This window comes from Corythoichthys intestinalis, chromosome 17 (assembly GCF_030265065.1).
Source record: "Corythoichthys intestinalis isolate RoL2023-P3 chromosome 17, ASM3026506v1, whole genome shotgun sequence".
Taxonomy (NCBI): domain Eukaryota; kingdom Metazoa; phylum Chordata; class Actinopteri; order Syngnathiformes; family Syngnathidae; genus Corythoichthys; species Corythoichthys intestinalis.
In genome coordinates, this window is record NC_080411.1 from 7,875,351 (window position 1) to 7,898,810 (window position 23,460).

The window sequence follows — 23,460 nt, forward strand, 5'->3', positions numbered from 1 at the left end:
ACAACTGTAACCCATAATTATGGGTTACATTATGGGCTTGTTCTCCCCACTGTGTGTGTATGTATGTATGTATGTATATATATATATATATATATATATATATATATATATATATATAAAATGCAGACCCATGGAAATGTAGTCCAGTCAATGTCCAGTCACACAGTAGGCTATGTGCCAACTAAACATTTTTATAAATTACTAACACTACAATACAATACAATACAATACAATACTACATTCAATTGATATTTTCATTCAATGTTCTAGATTGCATACAAACAATAACCGAAATAAACTGTCAAACTATTCAACCAGCATGTTTCCAAAAGTAGATCAAGAACTACGTTTCCCATAATGCCTAGCGTAGTTTAGCTTACTGATAGCTAGCTGAGGCAAAAATCAAACTTTGCTGTAAAAGTTTACAATCATCGGCAGCGCAACGATGCGACACCGAACGGGACTTTACAGTCAAAGCTCTGACAGAAGTCAACAGTTGCCATTATATACGTATTTATCGTAAAAAACTTAACAACTGGGCAGGCGTTGTGGCCAAATCGTCAACCCAGTAGATGGCGGTAATGCCTCATGATAGGGGTAAACTGCCAACAAAAACAAGAAGAACTACTCCTTCCTTCCCTATTACACGGAGCCATGTCATCGTAGGCAGGCGCTGCCACCCAGCGGCCGGAGGGATTCTCTTCAAATTGTTCCCGTGAAAAATCATAAAAACCGGACATTTTTATGAATTTATAAAACCTGCCCGGACGACGAGGATACTACGTGAAAGTAGGACTTGTGCGGGCAAAAGAGGACGTTTGGTCACCCTATCCATAGATAACTTTGGGGCTAGGAAAAAAATACCGTTGTTTAAAAAAAAAAAAAAAAAAGTCAAACATTGTAAGCAGTTACTCACAATGTTACTCATTATTTGAGTATTCTTTTCACTAAATACTTTTTTACTTGTACTCTAGTACATTTTTTGGATAACTACTTTACTTGAGGAATACTATTTTGAAGTAATGCTACTCAAGTAAAAAATGTGGCTACTCTACCTACCTCTGATAGCACTAATTATAAAGGGATGCGTACATGTAACTGTGCAGCTTAGCTAACCATTCTTCACGATGAGCACCTGACCTAAATTATTCCATCTAACTGAGAGAGACACCAACAGTATAAAGATGATGAATTAATAATACATGATCCACACCTTGGACTGTTCGCTCATAAATCAGTAAAACTGTATTCTCACAAATAAAGGACTTGGCCTTAGTGTTCTAATAGTTTCAGAAGAGAGTATATATTTTTACCCCTGTAGTTGTCTGCCACCTGAATGTGTAGCTTGTAAAATCTCTTGACATTAAACCGCACAAGGTACAGAAGAATCATGAGTAAAATCGATTTATAACAACATAGTAATGTGACTTCCACAGGACGGCAGTAATGTTGCCAGCGAAGAAGAAGAGGGAGACGTAGAAGAAGAAATCAAAGAAGAAGAATCAAATGCTCTAGATTAGAATCGATGGACGGAAGTATTGGGAGAGTACACAACCACAACACTTGTTTACAAGGAAGAAGCAAACAGGATTGGTACTTTTTGACACGGTTTTCTTTGCACGGTGCCGCATTTTGTGACACACATACACAGAAACGGACAAGAAAAGAACGATTTGTACTTTAAAAACAGGTAAGTTTCAGTATAATAATAATGACAATGAAAAATGCAATGTATTTGGAGGCTGCGCCTAAAGGGAAAAAAATATTTTTTTATGTTCAACACCGGATATTTACTGATTCTACGGTCAATTAGTCAAGGCTTTCTCTCTTCAGGACGCTGTGATTGATTGAATGTAATGAAATTAAAAGGTAAATGAGTAAGTTCCAGTTTATCTATGCGTTCCTAAGTGATGACAGTTTACTTATTTGACCACGTTCTAGCATCTGAAATGAAATTTACCTGCTGTAAACATCCCTGCTAAGAAATCCCGCATATTCAGGATCCTGTGCCAGCAAAACAGCTACCTATTTTGCTGCGTTTGTTGTGTTTTGGTCCTTCTACTCTGATACCTATGAAATTTGACGGGCATTTCGGTCATCTTGAGTATTATGTTTATAGTTTAAGTAAGCAAGTCAAAAAGGACGCTGTTTTTAAAAATGGTCACGTGATTTGGTTGTTTGCCTCAATCACTGGCTGGGCTTGTGTTACAAATCCTATGCTTTATAAGCAGACATGGCCCTTATCGATTATAGATGACACTGTTCCTAATTTTTGTCTGAAATGATTAAAATGATTTGCTTGACACTAATTTATATATGCACATTATGGGTTACAGATCATAAAGACCTCAAAATATTCTCTCAAAACATTTGAATACTAGGAAAGAAATTCAATTCTACAAAACATTGCGCCACACCCTAATCAGCTATATAACCAAACACTGATTCCATGAGCCTTTCAACTGAGTCAGAAGACTCGTAGAGAGGACTGCTGACTTGACAGATGTCTACAAGACAGTTCTCGACACCATTCACAAAGAGTTGTTTTTTCCCCCCACAGAATAATGTATATGTGGATAAATATATATATATAAAGCATATTGACAGAATTAGTGGAAGACACAGTATGGTATCAAAAGGTTCATGAGCAACAGGGATGAACACCGGCACGAAGAACCACCACACATACGAGACATTGGCTACAAATGTTGCATCCCTCATGTAGGCATGTGCTGGTATAATATTCTGACGGTATGATATCCTAAAGCCAAAATATCACTGTTTCATGGTATCACAGCATTGCAATTACAGCTCTAAAATGTGTTACTTTGAGATATCTGGGTTTAACAAAACAAACTTTTTTCCATTGAACATATATTTTTTTTCAAAACATATAAACATATTGGCAAATTGGAACATAAGTATAATGTTAAGTTAAATTGAAATAAAAAAAAATCTAAAATAAATGCAGTCCTTAGGCTAGCCTAAACCCATAGCCACACCTCAACATTACTATCAGAACAAAAATAATTGAATTAATTTTCCATAAAAAGCACAGATGACTGGTATTATGTTTACATATACACACTCTTTCTCAACACAGATAGTTGCCAGAGAGAAAAAAAAATCGCCACGTTTTACCACGGCTAGACACACTAAACACGCTGCAATTAACTTTACTCGCTGGTGGGAAACTCATGACAGTGTTTTAGAGCTGAAACGAATACTCAAGTAACTCGAGTTTAAAAATCGATCCGAGTAATTTTAATCGCCTCGAGGAATCGTTTAATTTTGCCAGCTCTAAGCATCACGTTTTGCCCGGGCTACTTTTAATGCGGGCCCACGTGCTGACGTCACGTGCGTATAGGAAGAAGCAATAATACTGCAGCCGACAGCCGCTACAAACTATTCCATCATTGCTAAAAACTACGCCCACATGATGCTATGGCTGTAGCAGGTAGCGTCTGATGATAAGGTGGTAGCAGATAGCGTCTCATGCTTCTCATAGATATCACTTTTATATAGAACTAGATACGAAATGAGAGACTTGGCAGCGTTAGTAAACAGCCGCCATCTTTAAGCAGTATACTTCTCAGCGCTAATTTTAACGTTACTGTTACTCGCTCACGTAACGTTAGCCCTGCGGAGGGCTCGGTTTCTATTAATTATGACTACTGTCGATGCGTGGCTAACGTGTTTTGCAGGCTTTATTTAATCTGTAAAAACAGCGCTGTAGAGTGATGAGGGTGTAAAATAAAAACATAATAAAGCTAACTGTCAATTTTAGCTCAGTAGTCATTGCTGGATAAAACACTAAGTAGCACTGGTCCCCAATGTGCTCCAATACAGTACAGCATTTATTTTGAACACTGCAAAAACTCAAAATCCTACCAGGATTTACATTCATTCATTCATTCATTTTCCATGCCGCTTTTCCTCACGAGGGTCGCGGAGGTGCTGGAGCCTATCCCAGCTAACTCGGGGCAGTCGGCAGGGGACACCCTGAACTGGTTGCCAGCCAATTGCAGGGCACAAGGAGACATACAACCATTCATGCACACACTCATACCTACGGACAATTTAGAGTGTTCAATCAGCCTACCATGCATGTTTTTGGGATGTGGGAGGAAACCGGAGTTCCCGGAGGAAACCCACGCAGGCACGGGGAGAACATGCAAACTCCACACAGGAAGGCCGAAGCCCGGGATTGAACCCTTGATCTTAGAACTGTGAGGCAGACGTGCTAACCACTCAGCCACCGTGCCGCCTCAGGATTTACAGTTTAGACTAATTTAAAAGCTAACTAGAACTTAAAAATAGCTCGACACAAAAGGAAATTCAATGGAAACACGTGGGAAAAACACCTAACTTTTAAGTGCTGTGTGTTCTCAAGCGTAATGACATTTTTAGTTAAGAAATAACATTTCTTTTTTTTTATGAGATCTAGAAGTTTTTTGAGTGAAAGCAGTGTATTATTTTTTTTTCTACTTACATCAGAGATGCAACTGTTGGCTGTTTTCAACAATGTACATCAAAAATGAAGACATTGATTGACAGAAAATGGTTCAATATTATGAAACGTTTTGTTTTTTGCTCTTTACCTAAAATAAATGTTTTATCCAATTACCGTAATTTCCCGAATATAAGGCGCACCCGTGTATAATGCGCACCCCAAATTTACTTGTAAAATCTAGGGAAAATGATTGTACCCATTTATAACGAGCACCCTAATTTTAGCACCAATAAATAGACGAATACAAGAAAACAGAGCTCGTGTACAGATACAGAAATGTCATTTTACTGAATGGTGAAACACAGCACAAGCATAGCATATTGGTAGTTCAAAACATTACCATAAACTGACAATATTTACGGTAATAATATGATTTGACAACTTCTCCAACTTACCAGAATCTAGGAGAAAACAAAACAGATGTAACTTTTCTTTTAAAGGCTGCTGTAGAACTTGCTCGTTTCATCATGATGAATAAATGTTTCTTCCATGGATTTATATGGTAAAATGAAAGTGAGAACGTAAGTCGGAAATCCGTGAGAGCTCATCGCTGTCAACACGACAATAACAATAGGAACTATTGTTATTTGGGTTTGAGTTTCCCGAGGGACAGATATAGTTGACGGGCACAGAAAGTCTGTGTGCTTACGTTTGTTATGATCCGAGTTGCGGAGCTGCAATAAACGTTGACTCAAATGAGTTCAAGAAACTAAATTCTGTGCTTTATGAAGAGTGAAAAAAGCAGAATTTAACACAGACGAAATCATTCGGCCGATTACAGTGAAGTATTACCGAAACAAAATGGTGACGTCACGTACCGTAATTGTCGGCAACGGGTCGCCACATACGTTTCTTCAACACAACGTGGCCGTGTCAATACAAAAAAAAATCGGTTTATGTATATCTATATATGTAATATATATATATATTTCTGTCTCCATCCATGTACCCGTTTATAATGCGCACCATGATTTTACAAGTTGATTTTGGGGAAAAAGTCACTCGAAAACTCGAAATTTTTTGCGGTTTTGAAACCTTAACGTTTTCATACCACGGTATACCTTGAAACCGGTAATTGGCACATGTCTACCCTCATGTCAAACCACCACCGAACAAGAGATAACTTTAAAAGCATCTTATCTGGTTTAAGGGGAAATAGAAATGGACTGTTGCCCAGTGGTCCCAAGTCCTCGTTTTAAATGACAGTAAATTTTGGATTTCATTTGGAAGTGCTGGAGGATTAATGGAATCCACTTTTCAAGAACTCCAGTGTTATATTTTCAAAGTTAGTTAGCACCTTTCTACTTGGCCAGGGGTGCTTAAAACATAATTCATATTGGTTTTCTGTGATATTCAAATTTTCTGAGACACTGATTTTCAGGTTTTCATGATTTGGATGTAGTGATGTCCCCGGTACGATCACGTAATCGGAAATCGGGCCGATCGGGCCATTTTTTCAGAGGATTGGAATCCTGTGAAAAGGATCGGGTTTCTAATTTTTTAAAAAAACATTCTTTAATTTTTTAAGTGCTAGAAAGTAACAAACTAATCCAGAAAGACATTGCATTAGGGCTGGGCGATATGGCCTTAAGTACTTATCACGGTAAATTGAGCAGATTTACCTCGATAACGATAAATGATGATAAATTCACCCAAGCGGACTGTTATAAAATTTTGAAAATCTGAATCAATGCATGAAATACAAATTAACCATTTCTCCTTGATTTATTTACCAGATTTCAATCTCACATATTTAACAATTCACAAAGTCAACAATCACAAACAATCAGCGTTCAATCCACTCATTAAATTCAGCCGCTTCGACAAGGTTAGAGCCGCTGTCATAGGTGTTGATGGTGACGTCGACCTTCTCGAATCCAAATTTTTTCCAGGCATCTGACTTCGAGTTCTTTCTTAACAACAATACCACACTATGAGCGTTGACTAATGCTATACTTGAAATGCCTGTGGCCTGGCTAGCAGTAGCCGTTTCACTATTATCCGACTCCCATCACGTTCACTTGTAGCGCTAGCGTACCTGGCTTCTTTTTATTTGATTTCCTGTTAGCTATGTGACTTCACACGTAGGCACACTGGCTGCTTTCTTAAAGGGGAAAGAGCATAGCCGAATCACACATAGTCAAAGTGGGCTGAAAAGACTTAATTTTTTCGTTTCTTAAAAAAAACGAATTTACTGACATGGTCAAAATTATGTCAGTCATCGTCAAAAATATGCCATTGGACATCACTATTTTAGCCATCAAATTATAAATTACTGTCTAAGGAATTAACTGTTAAAACAACAGTTTCCCTTTCTGATTTTTTTAACAAAAGATGTATTGAACCGTTTCTACAATTTTCTATTATAGAGAGTATGATATTTGAGCTCATTGTCTATCCTACTGCAATGTATTTTGTAATTTTGTGCTACCTAAATTGTTGTTTGTAACAAGGTTTGCTTGCCCCTTAGCAATGAAATAGTGTTCCAGAAAACTGCTTTTCCTGATTGTACAATACTGCACAGATATTGTTTTATTGTTCATCTATGATCATTTGATGTCATAAAACCTGGCAGTGAATTGTTGACTTTATGACAACTTTATTCCAGTCAGGTGATGGAAATTGTCAGGAGCTAAACGAGTGCCTCAGGCATCATGGAGAACGATTATCGGCCTCTGCTGAGCTCAGAGCAGGCTGGAGAGAGCTTCTCGCACAGAGGCTCCACAGACTCACTGGATTCCAGAGCTAAAAGGTACTGCGTCACTGAAAAACAACACATCGACATCATCTTTTTTTCTAGCATTACAATTTATATTTGTCATATTTTATATTAACACAATTTGAGAGACAGCCAGAGTGAAAGTGGCATTTGGTATGTGGCAAAGTAACTTTTGGCATGTGGCATTCTTTTGGTAAGTGGCAAAATGGATTTTGGTATGTGGCATTTTTATTTGGCTTGTAGCAAAATGGATTTAACTATGTGGCTTTTTTTTTTTTTTTTTTTTTAGTATGTGGCAAAATAGATTTTGGTATGTGGCATTTTTTTTGGGTATGTGGCAAAGTGGCTTTTGATATATATATACTTTTTTGTGTGTGACAAAATGACTTTGGTATATGGCTTTTTTGTATATAGTATTTTCTAATATGGCATTTTTGCAGGCCATGCACGTTCATGCCATTGACGGCTATGCACGTCCAAATTTTTTGATACACCAAAAGTCATTTTGCCACATAAAAAAAATGCTTTTATATCAAAAGCCACTTTGCCACTCACCCAAATAAATGCCACATGCCAAAGAAAAAATGCCCTATACCAAAATCCATTTTGTCACATACTAAAAAAATGCAACATACCGAAAATAATTTTTGCCACATACCAATTAAATGCCACACACAAAAGAAATAATGTCATATACCAAAAAATGCTGCATACCAAAATCCATTTTGCCACATACAAAAAAATACCACATAACAAAATCCATTTTGCCACATACTAAAAAATGCCACATACCAAAGTCTATTTCGCCACAAACTAAAAAAAAATGCCACATACCAAAATTTATTTTGCAACACACTAAAAAAAATGCCACATACCAAAGAAAAAATGCCACTCACCAGAAAAAGCCACATACCAAAATCCATTTTGCCAGACGCTAAAAAAAAATGCCACATACCAAAATTCATTTTGCCACATACCCAAAATATGGCACATACAAAAATCCTTTTCGCCACATACTAAAAAAATGCCACATACCAAAATCCATTTTGCCACATACCAAAAAAAATGCCACATACCAAAATCCATTTTGCCACATACCCCCCAAAAAATGCCACATACCAAAATCCATTTTGCCACACACCAAAGAAAAATGCCGTATACCAAAAAATGCCACATACCAAAATCCATTTTGCCACATACCTAAAAAAAAAAGTCACACACACACAAAAGAAAAATGCAGCATTCCAAAAAATGCCACATACCAAAATCCATTTTGCCACATACTAAAAAAAAAATGCCACGTACCAAAATCCATTTTGCCACATACTAAAAAAAAATCCCACATACCAAAATCCATTTTGCCACATACCAAAAAAATGCCACACACCAAAGAAAAAATCCCACATACCAAAATCCATTTTGCCACATACCAAAAAAAAATGTTACACACACACCAAAGAAAAATGCAGCATACCAAAAAATGCCACATACCAAAATCCATTTTGCCACATACTAAAAAAATGCCACGTACCAAAATCCATTTTGCCACATACTAAAAATAATCCCACATAGCAAAATCCATTTTGCCACATACCAAAAAAATGCCACACACCAAACAAAAAATCCCACATACCGAAATCCATTTGCCACATACTAAAAAAATGCCACATGCCAAAATCCATTTTGCCACATACTAAAAAAAATGCCACTTGTCAAAATCCATTTTGCCACATGGTCAAAAAAATGTCACATGCCAAAATCCATTTTGCCACATACCAAAAAAAAAATGCCCAAACAGAAATCCATTTTGCCCCCTACCAAAAAAATGCCACATGCCAAAAGCCATTTTGGCTTACCAAAGACCACTTTTCATTCTCAGCCCTGCGGCACAATTTAATGGGTTGTTCCCGTATTTTTAGTCATTGATGTCTGATCATACAACAAACCTTACCAAATAGATGTCTGTTCATTCATGTGAAAGAGCTCAGATATTTTTCAAAATCAGCTTTTTACGTGCAATTATTGCGTCACTTTAAGGAAGTACTACTTTTCCGCAAACAATAGCAGACAGACTATCTACGCTGCTGTCAGCAGATAGTGCATACGGCAAACAGTCAGGGAGAACTCATGTAGTTATAATATTCATCACTGTGGCATAATTTTAAATACAAAGCAGTCTGACGAGACGCCATTTTCAACCATTAGACTATTCGCAATGCTATCTCAAAGCAGGTATGTAAGCAGTGCAGCATTGACTTTTGTAGGATGCACATAATTGGTTTTGCTCCTGATAAGCAGCAGCTATGTGATTGCTTGTTGATTACCTGTATAGGTCATCAATAAAAATCACAAGTTGCCCTGACAACCATTCAGACGAGCTTATGGGAAATGTTTATTCAGGTTTGTCTGCTGTGAGAAGAAATACATCAGTGAGGTCAACAAATAAGCTTAGGCAAAAAATTGACCTGAGACAACTCTACTTTTCGTGTCTGTGCGTGTCTGAAATTTCTTATCCTGTTTGCTAAATAGGCATTTTCTTCCAGTTGGCCTTCCAGGAACTTATTTGACATGCGATTACTAATGTGTTTGTGCCACCTCATCAAACAAAACTGCATTAGCAGTCTTGCTGGAATTTTAATCCAGCTAGGTATTTCACAATGGCTTTCTAAACATCTCCTCCCACTTAGTCACATTCGCGTGTCAGTACAGTGTGGGCATTTGAAAAGAAAATATTATTTTTAGTTGTGCTCAGTTAAATTCAGATTTTAAATGTTAAACCAGCACCTTTTTTTCAGGTTTAACACTCAACCCAAAGCAATTAATTAAAATAGCAAGATTAGATCAAGTGAATTTTTATAATAGGTTTAGCATTTTCCCCATGTCCTTGTTTCCCCTCTTGACTGAGTATTTTTTGACTAAACCAAACAAGCAAACAAACAAAAATGAACTGTAATTAATTTCTGTGTTTGTCCTTTACTTCAAGACCTTTCTACGTGGAGCATAGAAACATCGTAGATGATGAACCGCAGGAGCGCGTGTCAGCCGAAGCTGCCATTCTCAACAGCAGGGTGCATTACTATAGCAAATTAACTGGATCTTCTGACAGGCTGCTGGTAGGTCTAATCAGCATGCATTTACAATCCTTGATTTCTCAAGTAGAGGCCAGATAATACACCAGTATAATCAATGTCTTTTTTTTTTATCCAACATCACTGTATACAGCATTGTGAAAAAATTAGGACACCTAATGGAAGTCTTTGTGTTTTCTAGTATATTTGGTCATATGGAGATCTAATGTCAATTTTAACAATCTTGAGAGATTCAAGTACTAGAACTAAACAATTAAAACTGAAGACAAGATTTTTTGTATAACATTCTGTAAAATGTCATTTTACAGTGCCCTCCATAATTATTGGCACCCCTGAAAAAGATGTGTTTTTTTAGCTTCTAATAATTTTTTTTATTCAAATAATATGGGACCTTAATGGAAAAAAGGGAAAAATCCAACCTTCAATACAAGTGCATTCATTCAGTGGTGAAAAAATCCCACATAAAGAAAAAATTATTTGACATCAAATAATGTGTGTCACAATTATTAGCACTCCTGGTGTTAATACTTTGTACAACCCCCTTTTGCCAACAAAACAAGGTCTGGGGACTGACATGGCCATGGGAGGAGCTTGATTTTGTGTCTGGTGAATTATTTCTGTGTAGAAATCTACACAGATTAGATCTGTGTAGATTTTTCTCACACAAAAATACACACGGTCCCAGGCTTCAACTGGAACCATGTGCTTTGGTCAGATGACACCAAGATTGAGCTTTTTGGCAACAAACACTCTAAATGGGTCTGGTGTGCCACGAAAGATGCGCATGCTAAAAAGCACCTCATACCCACTGTGAAGTATGGGGGTGGGTCAGTGATGCTGTGGGGCTGTTTCGCTTCCAAAGGCCCTGGGAACCTTGTTAGGGTGCATGGCATCATGAATGCTTTGAAATACCAGGACATTTTAAATCAAAATCTGTTGCCCTCTGCCCGAAATCTGAAGATGGGTCGTCACTGGGTCTTTCAGCAAGACAATGACCCTAAACATATGGCCAAATCTACACAGCTACTGTTGATGTGAAAGTGCATGCCTCTACAATCAGAAACAGACTTGACAAGTTTAACCTTCATCAGAGGTGTGCAAGGAGGAAACCTTTGCTCTCCAAGAAGAACATGATGGCCGGACTGAAGTTTGCCAGAGTGAATGTAGACAAAGACCAGGACTTCTGGAATAATGTTCTTTGGACAGATGAATCTAAAATTGAATTATTTAGACACCAGAACAGAGGACGTTTTTGGCCATAGACTTCATCATGGTATTGACGGGTCAGATCGGTCATGTACTGCACCTCGCGTTCAAGTACGGGGCTGCCCACATCAAGAGGAGCTATTTTCAAATACGCACGCAGCGATCTAACACGCCAGATTTCTGTTGAAAAAGTACGAAAGCTGTACCGCATACAAACAGGAGTTGTCTCAGGAGTGATTTGTTCAAGGATTCAAGGTTATTATATTTTTCGTACCATGCATGCAGTTTGAAACGTGAAAAAAATCAATGGGAGAAATTAGCCGCGACTGCTTTGGCATCATAGTTAGCGATATTTACGTAAAATAAATGCTAACTGCAAGGTGTTTTTGCTTTTAACCAAGAATCGAGACTGTTTTACGTCCATATCCATAAAGAATTCGGGGATTTAAGCATTTATTCACAAGAATTTTCAGTGTAAAAGCTCTTTTTATATAAGGTGGCTGCTAGGTACATTCACTAACAGACTAGCATTGTACTTTGACATATTAAGTAAAATAAATGCTAACTGCACGTATTTTTGTTGTTGTTGCTTTTAACCAAGAATCAAGGCTATTTTACATCCATGCCTATAAAGAATTCAGGAATTTAAGCATTTATTCACAAGAATTTTCAACAAAAAAAAGCTCTTTGTCTGTGAATTCACTCGATCAGCTTTGGCGGCCTCACCAACAATGCAGGCCCCCTATTCATCGGCCCCATGTCCCGTCAATACATTATGAAGCCTATGGTTTGGCGTAAACCCAATACAGCATTTCAGGAAAAAAATCTCATACCAACTGTGAAGCATGGAGGTGGAAGTGTCATTGTTTGGGGATGTTTTGCTTCAGCAGGACCTGACCAGTTCACTAGCATTGACTCCACCATGAATTCTATTGTTTATCAGAGGGTGCTCGAGGAACATGTGAGCTCATCCGTGAAAAAAAAAAAAAAGCTGAAGCGAAACTGGACCCTGCAAGATGCCAATGACCCAATACATACCAGTAAATCCACCAAGGACTGGCTGAAAAGGAAGAAATGGAGAGTCCTGGAATAGTCGAGTCAAGGCCCAAATCTTAATCCCACTGAGATGCTGTGGGGTGACTTGAAACGGGCTGTACATGCAAGAAACCTCTCAAACATCTCACAGCTGAAAGTATTCTGCGTTGAGCAGTGGTGCAAACTTTCTTCAGACCGTTATGAAAGACTGGTAGATGGCTGCAAAAAGCGTCTCACTGAAGTTATTACAGCCAAAGGGGGTAACACTAGCTATTATGTAGTAGGATGTCCTAACTTTTTCCTCAGTTAGAATATGCATTTTTGTTGATATATTTGGTTTAATGGGTAAAACAAGGTTATTTTTTGTTGTTTACCTGCAATTAAATCACTTTCTTTTCCAAAAATAAAGAAAAAGAAGGTCATGCATTGATACGTGAACATTTCTTGATAAAGAACTGAATATTTAATGGGGTGTCTTAACTTTTTCACATTACTGTAGATGTTGCGTTCCTGGGCTTGTGAAATTGGCGTTCTTAGCATTACTTTTCTCCTCTGCTTTGAACCCTGTTGCCTGTTATAGTCCAGTGAGGCTTATATACACATATATATGTATTATTTACATGCTGATGAAATGCATGGTTTTTGGTGTGGATATCCCTGCGATTTATATTCTGGTGCGGTCTATATTATAAACAAATACTGTTTTATTGTAAAATTTGGTGAGCGGGGTGTATAGTCCCAAAATGACAGTTTAGAGAACCCTCATGATACTGTGTGCAACACTTCCCATCTTATAGGTGATTTGTGTTGTGATTGGAAAATACCGTATTGGCCCGAATTTAAGACGGTGTTTTTTGCTCTGAAATAAGATTGAAAAAAAGGGGGTCGTCTTATATTCGCGGTCTAGACATTATACCCATTCACGACGCTAGATGACGCCAGATATCATTGAAGCGATGTTCTGTTATGACAGATCTCAGCTACTCTCCCCATTCACGACGCGAGATGGCGCCAGATATCATTGAAGCGATGTTCTTTCATGACGGATCTCGGCTACTAGTTTAACCAGTTTGCATTATTTTATTGCAATGTTTTTCCTTATTCAGATTTGTTTCAAGACTACAGTTACAGTTAGACTTCACTTTGATGGTTAATGCAGTTATTGCAATTTTGTTGTTTTATCACAATAGATTGGTTTATTTACATTTCAAAAACCAGAAGCCATTCATTTACGAATGTGATTGCACTTTAGTTTACATATTTAAATGTTCAGATATTACGATTTGAATGAGGCAAAATAACATGCTTTTTCTCTCAAATATATTGTTATAATCATTTGTTTCAGATGTACTGTAATTATTTTCTGTATAAAAATTAATTTGGTGTTCCAAGAGTCTTGAGTCTTGAAAAAGGGGGGTCGTCTTATAATCAGGGCCGTCTTATTTTCGGGCCAATACGGTAGATGGTGAGTAATATTGAAATAATGGCCTGCTTTCAAACTGCACTTGTATATTCCACTAAAATGCAACCAAAACGTAATCAAACATCCTTTCATGCAAGTAGAATTGTTCTCACAGTAAGGAGTGGTTATTGTTTTTTTAAAGGTTTTATCCAAGTCTATTCATTTGCATTGATTAGACCCCACCCCTCTCCACATCCTTTAGAGTCCGCCAAACCATGTTATTCCACGAACAGAGGAGATCTACATATACAGCCCGCTGGGAACAGCTTTTAAGATGTCAGGAAAAGACCATATGGCTAAAAACCCCAGCATTATTACCATGTAAGCCCTGTCAACATCTTTTAATTTATGTTTCTGTACAAGCTGATTGCATTAACCTTGGACTGTCTTTTTTTTTTGGGGTCATCTTGCAGATTTGCAATATGGAACACAATGATGGGCACATCCATACTCAGTATACCTTGGGGTATAAAACAGGTGATAAATTTGACCTATTTTTGTATTCAAACGTGATATTCTAACCCATTAAATAACTGATTTATTGTTTTCCCCTTTAGGCTGGATTCACTCTTGGGATTCTCATCCTTATTTTCACAGGCTTACTGATGCTCTACTGTTGTTACATCGTCCTTAAATCACCAAAAGCAATACGTAAGTCTCGTAACTTTCCATTTCACAAGTTGAAATACCTCCTCAAGATGTTCAATTTAGTAATCTGCAGAGGCAAACTACACGATCTGATGATCCATGGTTCATTAACATTTTCGGGGTATTTTCAACACAGTTTTGTAGGATTTAATTTTTTTAGCTTGTTCATCTTAGGGATGGGACGGTTTTTGAAAAACATGCAAAGCTTTAACAGTTTCAGTTATGTACACGTGTTCCATATTCTTTAGCATGCGGCAGTCAATAATATTTTGGAGGAAGTTGGGTTCGTTAGCAGCATATAGCACTGCTAGCTTCTTGTGTTAGCAGTAACGCTAGTGCTGCTAGCTACTTGCAATATTGTCCCGTAGTCCGCCATTAGCAGTAAAGAAATTAATGGATGGGTGCATAATATTTTTTCTGTATTGAAACATAAGCGAGAAGGAAAATAATTTCACTTATGAAAGTGTATTAGTCAAAGCCTACCTATACTTGGGTTAAAAAAGAGATTTTGTTTGCCTTATACTGTGAGGAGCAGAAGTATTTGCACTCCTTGTGATTTAGTAAGTTCACCCACTTAGAAAATAGGTAGAGGTCTGAAATTTCAATCATAAATGCACTTCCACTCATAGACGTAATGTAAAAAAAATCTGCAACTCACATTGTATGATTTTTCAATAATTTATTTGTAATTTACTGGGGTTCATAAGTATTTGTACCCCTGAGAATAAGCATTAATTATGACACCCAAAGAGTTGTCAGTCTACCTTAAAAAGTCCACCTTTACCACATGAGTAACCACCCACCCACCACCCATTTAAGCTCATTATTGTCACCTTTGCACCCCACAGTCAGTCATAATCCAACTGCTACCATGGGCAAGACCAGAGAGGAGCTTTTGAAAGACACCAGAGAAAAAATTGTTGAGCTTCACAAAGCTGGAAAATGCTATGGGACAATTGGAAGGCAGCTTGGTGAGAATAAATCAATAGTTGCAGCTATTGTTAGAAAATAAAAACATGACTGATAATCTACTTCGGACTGGGGCTCCATTTAAAATCTCCACTTGTGGGGTATCACTCATGATGAGAAAAGTGAGGACTCAGCCTAGAACTACACGGCAGGAGATGGTCAATGACCTGAAGAGAGCTGGATCCACAGTTTCAAAGGCTACAGTCAGTAAAACACGACGGTGCAATGGTTTAAAATCATGCATTGCTCAGATGGTTCCCCTGTTGAAGCCAGTACATGTGAAGGCCCATCTGAAGTTTGCCACGGACCATCTGAATGATGCAGAGGGGTCATGGGAGAAAGTCATGTGGTCAGACGAGATAAAAGTAGAACTTTTTGTTGCAAACTTTACTTGCCGTGTGTGAAAGAAAAGGAAGGATGAGTACAATCCCAAGAACACCATCCCCACTGTGAAGAATAGGGGTGGAAACCTCATGCTTTGGAGCTGCTTTTCGTCAAAGGGGACAGGACAACTATACTGTATAAAGCATAGGATGAATGGTGAAATTTATCGTCAGAATTTGAGCCACCACCTCCTTCCGTCAGTCAGAGACTTGAAGATGAGTGCTGGCTGGGTCTTCCAACATGACAATGATCCAAAGCACACAGCCAAGCTGACCAAGGAGTGGCTGCGTAAAAAGCATATCAAGGTTCTGGAGTGGTCTAGCCAGTGTCCAGACCTCAATCTAATAGAAAATCTTTAGATGGAGATGAACCTTCGTGTTTCTCAACGACGGTCCCAAAACCGAACAGATCTAGAGAAGAGTTTTGTGTTTTTTTTAGATTACGTCTCTATAGGCGGAAATGCATGATGCATATGATTGAAATTTCATACCTCTACCTATTTTCTAAATGGGGGAATTTACGAAATCACAAGAGGTGCAAATACGTCACCCAAGTGTTGACACTGCAAAATATTGTTTTATCTTTGAATTTTTTTGCAGCCTATGTGGATACGTCTGACTGGGAATTTCCTGATGTTTGTCGTTACTATTTTGGCAAGTTTGGTCAGTGGTCCAGCTTGGTCTTCTCTATGGTGTCTCTGATTGGAGCCATGGTGGTGTATTGGGTGCTCATGTCCAATTTCCTCTACAACACGGGGCAGTTTATCTACAGTAAGATTCTTTAAATTTGTGTCATCGTAAATGTTTGAAATCTGCTAGAACTTTGTCGCAAGCATGCCTAATCCTCTCCATTTATTTAATAAATAGAGAAAACTAAAAGACTACAGAGTAGGCATGTGCCCGTATGAGATTCTGAGGGTATGATAACCTTAAGCCAAAATGTCACGGTATTGCAATTATCGCTCTAAAATGTGTTACTTGTGTTACTGGGTTAAAAACAAATTCTTTGAACAGGATTTTTATTTTTCAAAACATATTAGCAAATTGGAACATACGTATAAAGTTAAAATAAATTTAAAAAATAACTAAGATTCTAAATCAAATAAATGCAATCCTTTAGGTGAGCGGAAAAACCACAGCCACAGCTCAACATTATTATCATCAAGACAAAAATAATTGAATTATTTTCCATAAAAAGCACATGTGTATGTATATATACACACAGTCTTTATCAACACAGAAAGTTGCCAGAGAGAAAAAAACAGCACGTTTTACCACCGCTAGACACACTAAACACGTTTGAGTTAACTCTCGTAGCTGGTGGGAAATATTCATGTGATAGTGTTTACTAACCTTCAATTTTGTATTAATGCGAAATCCTATTGGAGGTACTGCCTCCTTGGCAGCCACCATCCGTAAACATGTCGGTTGGCCCTCCATTAAGTTGCAGCCGTCTGTAACTTTTCTGTAGCCGAAGTATTCCCATACCAGCGATTTCGTTTACTTCGATGGGGGGGAAAAAGTTCAGGAGTTTCACCTCTTCCAGCCATTGTGTTGCACAGCTGACTCACTGACACTGAGCAACAACCTTGCTTGCAACTGCAAGCGAAGGATTTCTCCCTACATTTTGGGACATAAAAAAATAGCTAATACCATAGGCACGGCATGACGGAAAATGTTTTGCAGTTATAACCCGTGACGTTTTCATACCATGGTATACCTTAAAACCGGTAATCGGCACATGTCTACAAAGACAAAAAAGTGTCAAAATATGAATAAGCAGATGTATTATGATTTAGTTCTTGTAATGTGTACATTGTTTATATTTATGATTTTCCTTTGACCTTATTTCCAGACTATGCTCATCATGTTAACATGTCAGATTCAGACTTTGGAACCAATGACACCGATAATAGAGGTAAGCCAGAAAAAGAATTATTTCTCAGACTCAGAACAAAGATTTAAGTAGAGAGCTACGAAAAAAATCCTCAAGGATTCCCCAATGTAGGAAAGCATTATGTACTGTTGGTGTTTTGATGGTGAGCAAATGATGGTAAAACATGTTCATCAGAATCTAAAAGTTAAAGAAGTAGTAAAAAAAACAAAAAAACAGCATTATTAGTCAAAGCTATCAGTCAGGTGAAAGATAGCAAAGAATTTTTCAAGGCATTAAATATTACATGGAACACAGTGAAGAAAGTTAATCACTAAGACCTTAAAATATGGCACAACGTTGACATTACCAAGAACTGGATGTCAATCTAAGATTAATGACAAGTAAAGAAGAGAACTGCTCATCGGGGCTGCCTAGAGGCTAATAGCAAGTGCAGTCTCTTTGGTACATGTGACAACAATCTCCTGTCATCGTACTGGATGTCTGGACAATGGAGTGAGTCATAAAAATGTCCAATTTTATATTGTAAAAACGCATATGTTACATGGAAAGGTTTTATATTGATTCATTTTGCCCATATTTCAATACCACAAACAGAGGTGGGTAATAGATACATTCCGTTACATTTACTTGAGAAACATTTTGAAAAAATTTTACTTCTACGAGTAGTTTTACTAAGCCATACTTCTTACATTTACTTAAGTAGTAGATTTGTATAGAAAAAACACTACTCTTACTCCGCTACTTTGGGCTACTCGAGTCGTTGCATTTTCTTCTATATTCTACATATTCAATTTATTTATTTTTTTGCCAGCGAAGCCAAGAGTAGCGCTTCCAATTTCACCAATGAGACGTCGCAACAATAATCACATGACTTCATTATCACGCCAGCCTTTTCAATCACGTAGCCTCTTTAAAGCACCGTAAAATATGAAGTATTTGACATAGAGCGCTGCCCTCAACATGACTTAAAACTCCCTCCCACTTTTTATTTGGCACCGATTGACCACGGAAAACTGGAGATATGATCCTTTTAAGTTTATAATAGTAACTATGAAGGAACTATTCACTATTCAAACTAGGAACTATTTTCTCCACTAGAGAGCACTCTTTGGACTAATAATGCTTCTTTTCTCTTTTTTTTTTCTCTCACCGGAATTCAATGATTATTAACGTTATTATATTTTTTTAATGTTATTGTACAGTATCATTATAACAAAAGTTCATATAGATAAGTTTGTGCTGATAGAAAAAAAAATACCATTGTTTAAAAACAAAAAAAGTAGTTACTCCAATGTTACTCATTACTTGAGTATTGTTTTCATTGGATACATTTTTACTTGTGTACATTTTTGGATGACTACTTTTACTTGAGTAATATTATTTAAAGGTAACTCTACTCTTACATGAGTAAAGGTTTTGGCTACTCTACCCACCTCTGACAACAAATAACTGGCGTTTCAACAGTTGTGTGTACACTTTAAATGTATATGTTACATTTTTTTTGTAACATAGTATGTATATTCATCACAAAACTTCTATGTATGGTGATGGTATGACTAAGCCTGTCGCAATATGCAATAATTCCATTTATCGCGCGATATATAAAAATGAAGGCGGTAATTTTTCCGCTGCGATTTATCGCCTCGCGTGCACGTGCGTGTGCGCGTGCAGCAGACGTGCTGTTAAAAGTTCGGATTCCTCGTTACCAACTGCGCAAAATGCATCTTCGTTCCAAGTCCGGCAAAAACTAGCGCCGGAGCCAATCGTTCCCATTATATCCTGTTGTTCAATGTATACCGGCCGCATCAGTGCTCCGGAGTGACTGTGGACCATCTACAGCGCGCCGGTGTCGTTGACGTGTGGGCGCTCCCGTCAGGAGTGACATTTCACGCGGGTGGCTGTTTTTCGGCACAACGCCGGATATTTACAACGAAGTCCGCCAAAACATTGTTACCGACTAGGCTGCTACGAACAACCTCGCTTTGACAATAAACAGCTGATTGAAATTAAGAGCGCTGTGTCATATGCTGGTGTTGAGTAGTAATGAGCAGACGTGACTTCAGCGGCGCTTGTTAACTTTTTTAATGCGCGCACACACTAGATATCATGAAATGGCACACTAGATGTACTAGTCCCATGCCATTGGCTACGTGAGCACAGAGTGATTATGGGTTACGTAGTCCATATACGACATAGATGAATTCTAAACTATCATGACTGAATGGAAGTTAGGAAGGCCAAATCATTCCATACTAGTGACTACAGATAATGTTGCAAATATTGTTAATTCAGTACGTGACACAGATGGATTCGGACCACAAATAGGATGTCTTGCTCATGTAGTAAACCTAGCTGCTAAGAAAGCTGTAGCAATCAACAGTGTGCCTTGCCTCACTTTACAAACAGTAAAGATTGTTCTCAGCACTTTTGTACAAACATTTTTCAGATCAGTAAGAAGTAAGCACATACAGTAAATATTATGCACTAAAATGCATGTTTATATGATGGCAATTTAATTTTTGCTCGCTAGCAAAAAAAAAAAAAAAAACGAGACAAAAAAATATAATTGTTATATTTTTTTACGGAGCATTAAATGTATTGAATCGGATCGAAAATCGTGACCCCCGTATCAAAAATCGTACCGAACCGTGACTTAACTGTATCGTTGCATCCCTATGGAACACCATTGCAGAAGCTATGACGGGGAAAAGTTTTCATTTGCCTAAATGCTTAAGTTATTAAGTGCAATTTTTTTTCTCTTTTTTAAATTTTTTTTAACACATTTTATTTATTCTGTGGTTCTGTGCGGTATCAATATTGTTGTTTTTTATTGTTGTTATTGTAAATTGGTTAAAAAAATTGGGGGGGGGCGCAATAATATCGCATATCGCAATAATTTATGAGAATAATTATCGCACACTAATATTTGTTATCGCGACAGGCCTAGGTCTGACACTGATTTCTCAAATGTCATTCTAAAGTGATAGGTAGTAATACTAATTGTTGATTTTGGACTCCCCATAAAAATGCAGTTATTTCAATAAATGTTACACTTATAAGGGCATTATTATATATACAGTGGTACCTCTACCTACGAACTTGGTTCTGGAATTAGTCTCGTAAACGAAAAATTGCGTAAGTAGAGACACGTTTTCCATGTAAATTCCCTAATCTGTTCCAACCTCACCATCCCCCACCCCCAATTCAGGCAAAAATCTTTTTTTTTTAAAGCATAAAAATGCATAAAAAAAGGGATGTCCCGATTGCATGATTTTGTACCTGAGTCACCTGATTTTGAAAATCTGCCAAAAGAGTACCGATCCAAAACAGAAAAAAAGTGTTTTTTAAAAATTTGAACAAAAGTTCCAAACATGTTACTGTCTCACCATGCCGCTATCATAATGTGAATAATTTTTAAACAGCAATAACGTAGAAAAATGCTTGTCCTGATTAATTGCTTCATTGATATCCTGAAATTTCTTTCATAACGAGGTACTATTTTCTCGTTGAGGCGCGCCGTTACCTGAAAATTCCATTTGCAGAGACGTTTATAAGTAGAGGTACCACTATATACATTGGGGCAAATAAGTATTTAGTCAACCACCAATTGTGTAAGTTTTCCCACTTGAAAAGATTAGATAGGCCTGTAATTGTCAACATGGGTAAACCTCAACCATGACAGACAGAATGTGAAAAAAAAAACAGAAAATCACATTGTTTGATTTTTAAAGAATTTATTTCCAAATTAGAGTGGAAAATAAGTATTTGGCCACCTACAAACAAGCAAGATTTCTGGCTGTCAAAGAGGTGTAACTTCTTCTAACGAGGCTCCACTCGTTACCTGTATTAATTGCACCTGTTTTAACTCATTATCGGTATAAAAGACACCTGTCTACTACCTCAGTCAGTCATACTCCAAACTCCACTCTGGCCAAGACCAAAGAGCTGTCGAAGGACACCAGAGACAAAATTGTAGACCTGCACCAGCCTGGGAAGAGTGAATCTGCAATAGGTAAAACGCTTGGTGTAAAGAAATCAACTGTGGGAGCAATTATTAGAAAATGGAAGACATACAAGACCACTGATAATCTCCCTCGATCTGGTACTCCATGCAAGATCTCACCCCGCGGCGTCAAAATGATAACAAGAATGGTCAGCAAAAATCCCAGAACCACACGGGGGGACCTAGCGAACGACCTACAGAGAGCTGAGACCGCAGTAACAAAGGCTACTATCAGTAACACAATGGGCCGCCAGGGACTCAAATCCTGCACTGCCAGAGGTGTCCACCTGCTGAAGCCAGTACACGTCCAGGCCCGTCTGCCGTTCGCTAGAGAGCATTTGGATGATCCAGAAGACGACTGGGAGAATGTGTTATGGTCAGATGAAACCAAAATAGAACTTTTTGGTAGAAACACAGGATCTCGTGTTTGGAGGAGAAAGAATATTGAATTGCATCCGAAGAACACCATACCCACTGTGAAGCATGGGGGTGGAAACATCATGCTTTGGGGCTGTTTTTCTGCAAAGGGACCAGGACGACTGATCTGTGTAAAGGAAAGAATGAATGGGGCCATGTATCGAGAGATTTTGAGTGAAAATCTCCTTCCATCAGCAAGGGCATTGAAGATGAGACATGGCTGGGTCTTTCAGCATGACAATGATCCCAAACACACAGCCAGGGCAACAAAGGAGTGGCTTCGTAAGAGGCATTTCAAGGTCCTGGAGTGGCCTAGCCAGTCTCCAGATCTCAGCCCCATAGAAAATCTGTGGAGGGAGTTGAAAGTCAGTGTTACCCAACGACAGCCCCAAAACATCACTGCTCTAGAGGAGATCTGCATGGAGGAATGGGCCAAAATACCAGCAACAATGTGTGAAAAGCTTGTGAAGAGTTACAGAAAACGTTTGGCCTCCGTTATTGCCAACAGAGGGTACATTACAAAGTATTGGGTTGAACTTTTGGTCTTGACCAAATACTTATTTTCCACCATGATTTACAAATAAATTCTTTAAAAATCAAACAATGTGATTTTCTGTTTTTTTTTTTTTTTTTTTTCACATTCTGTCTCTCATGGTTGAGGTTTACCCATGTTCACAATTACAGGCGTCGCTAATATTTTCAAGTGGGAGAACTTGCACAATTAGTGGTTGACTAAATACTTATATGTCCCACTGTATGTATTTGGTTGTAGGTTTGTAATACTTTACTTGTTTTGCTTCCAGTAATCTGTCCTTTCCCAAACACTGACTCTGGAGGGAACCAAACTTTTGTCACACCTTACATCAGTGCCAATGGAAATGATACGTTTGATGTCAACTCCTTTGAACACTGGTGGAGCAAAACAAATACCGTACCATTCTTTCTCATCATTCTCCTGCTGCCACTGCTTTGCTTCAAATCAGCCTCCTTCTTTGCAAGGTTCACATTCTTGGGTAAGTCTGCCTACTTTTTATAGTTCGAAACACTTTTAAGAGAGGTTTCTTTTCAGATTGTTTGCTATATTCTGCTGTGTCACATACAGTCCAGTCAATGAAGGAT

General features: G+C 37.9%; 1 protein-coding gene across 1 annotated transcript in view; it reads left to right on the forward strand.

Annotated features, from left to right (window-relative positions):
• Positions 1 to 1,438: 1,438 nt before the first annotated feature.
• The window catches only part of slc38a9 (solute carrier family 38 member 9), a 34,600-nt gene continuing 12,578 nt past the window's right edge, over positions 1,439 to 23,460 (forward strand). The window contains exons 1-9 of the mRNA XM_057818204.1: positions 1,439 to 1,690; positions 7,122 to 7,265; positions 10,216 to 10,345; positions 14,227 to 14,345; positions 14,438 to 14,501; positions 14,582 to 14,675; positions 16,625 to 16,795; positions 17,880 to 17,942; positions 23,145 to 23,354. Coding sequence (XP_057674187.1) covers positions 7,168 to 7,265; positions 10,216 to 10,345; positions 14,227 to 14,345; positions 14,438 to 14,501; positions 14,582 to 14,675; positions 16,625 to 16,795; positions 17,880 to 17,942; positions 23,145 to 23,354 — 949 coding nt within the window. The 5' untranslated portion in view covers positions 1,439 to 1,690; positions 7,122 to 7,167. The remainder of the gene's footprint in view (positions 1,691 to 7,121; positions 7,266 to 10,215; positions 10,346 to 14,226; positions 14,346 to 14,437; positions 14,502 to 14,581; positions 14,676 to 16,624; positions 16,796 to 17,879; positions 17,943 to 23,144; positions 23,355 to 23,460) is intronic.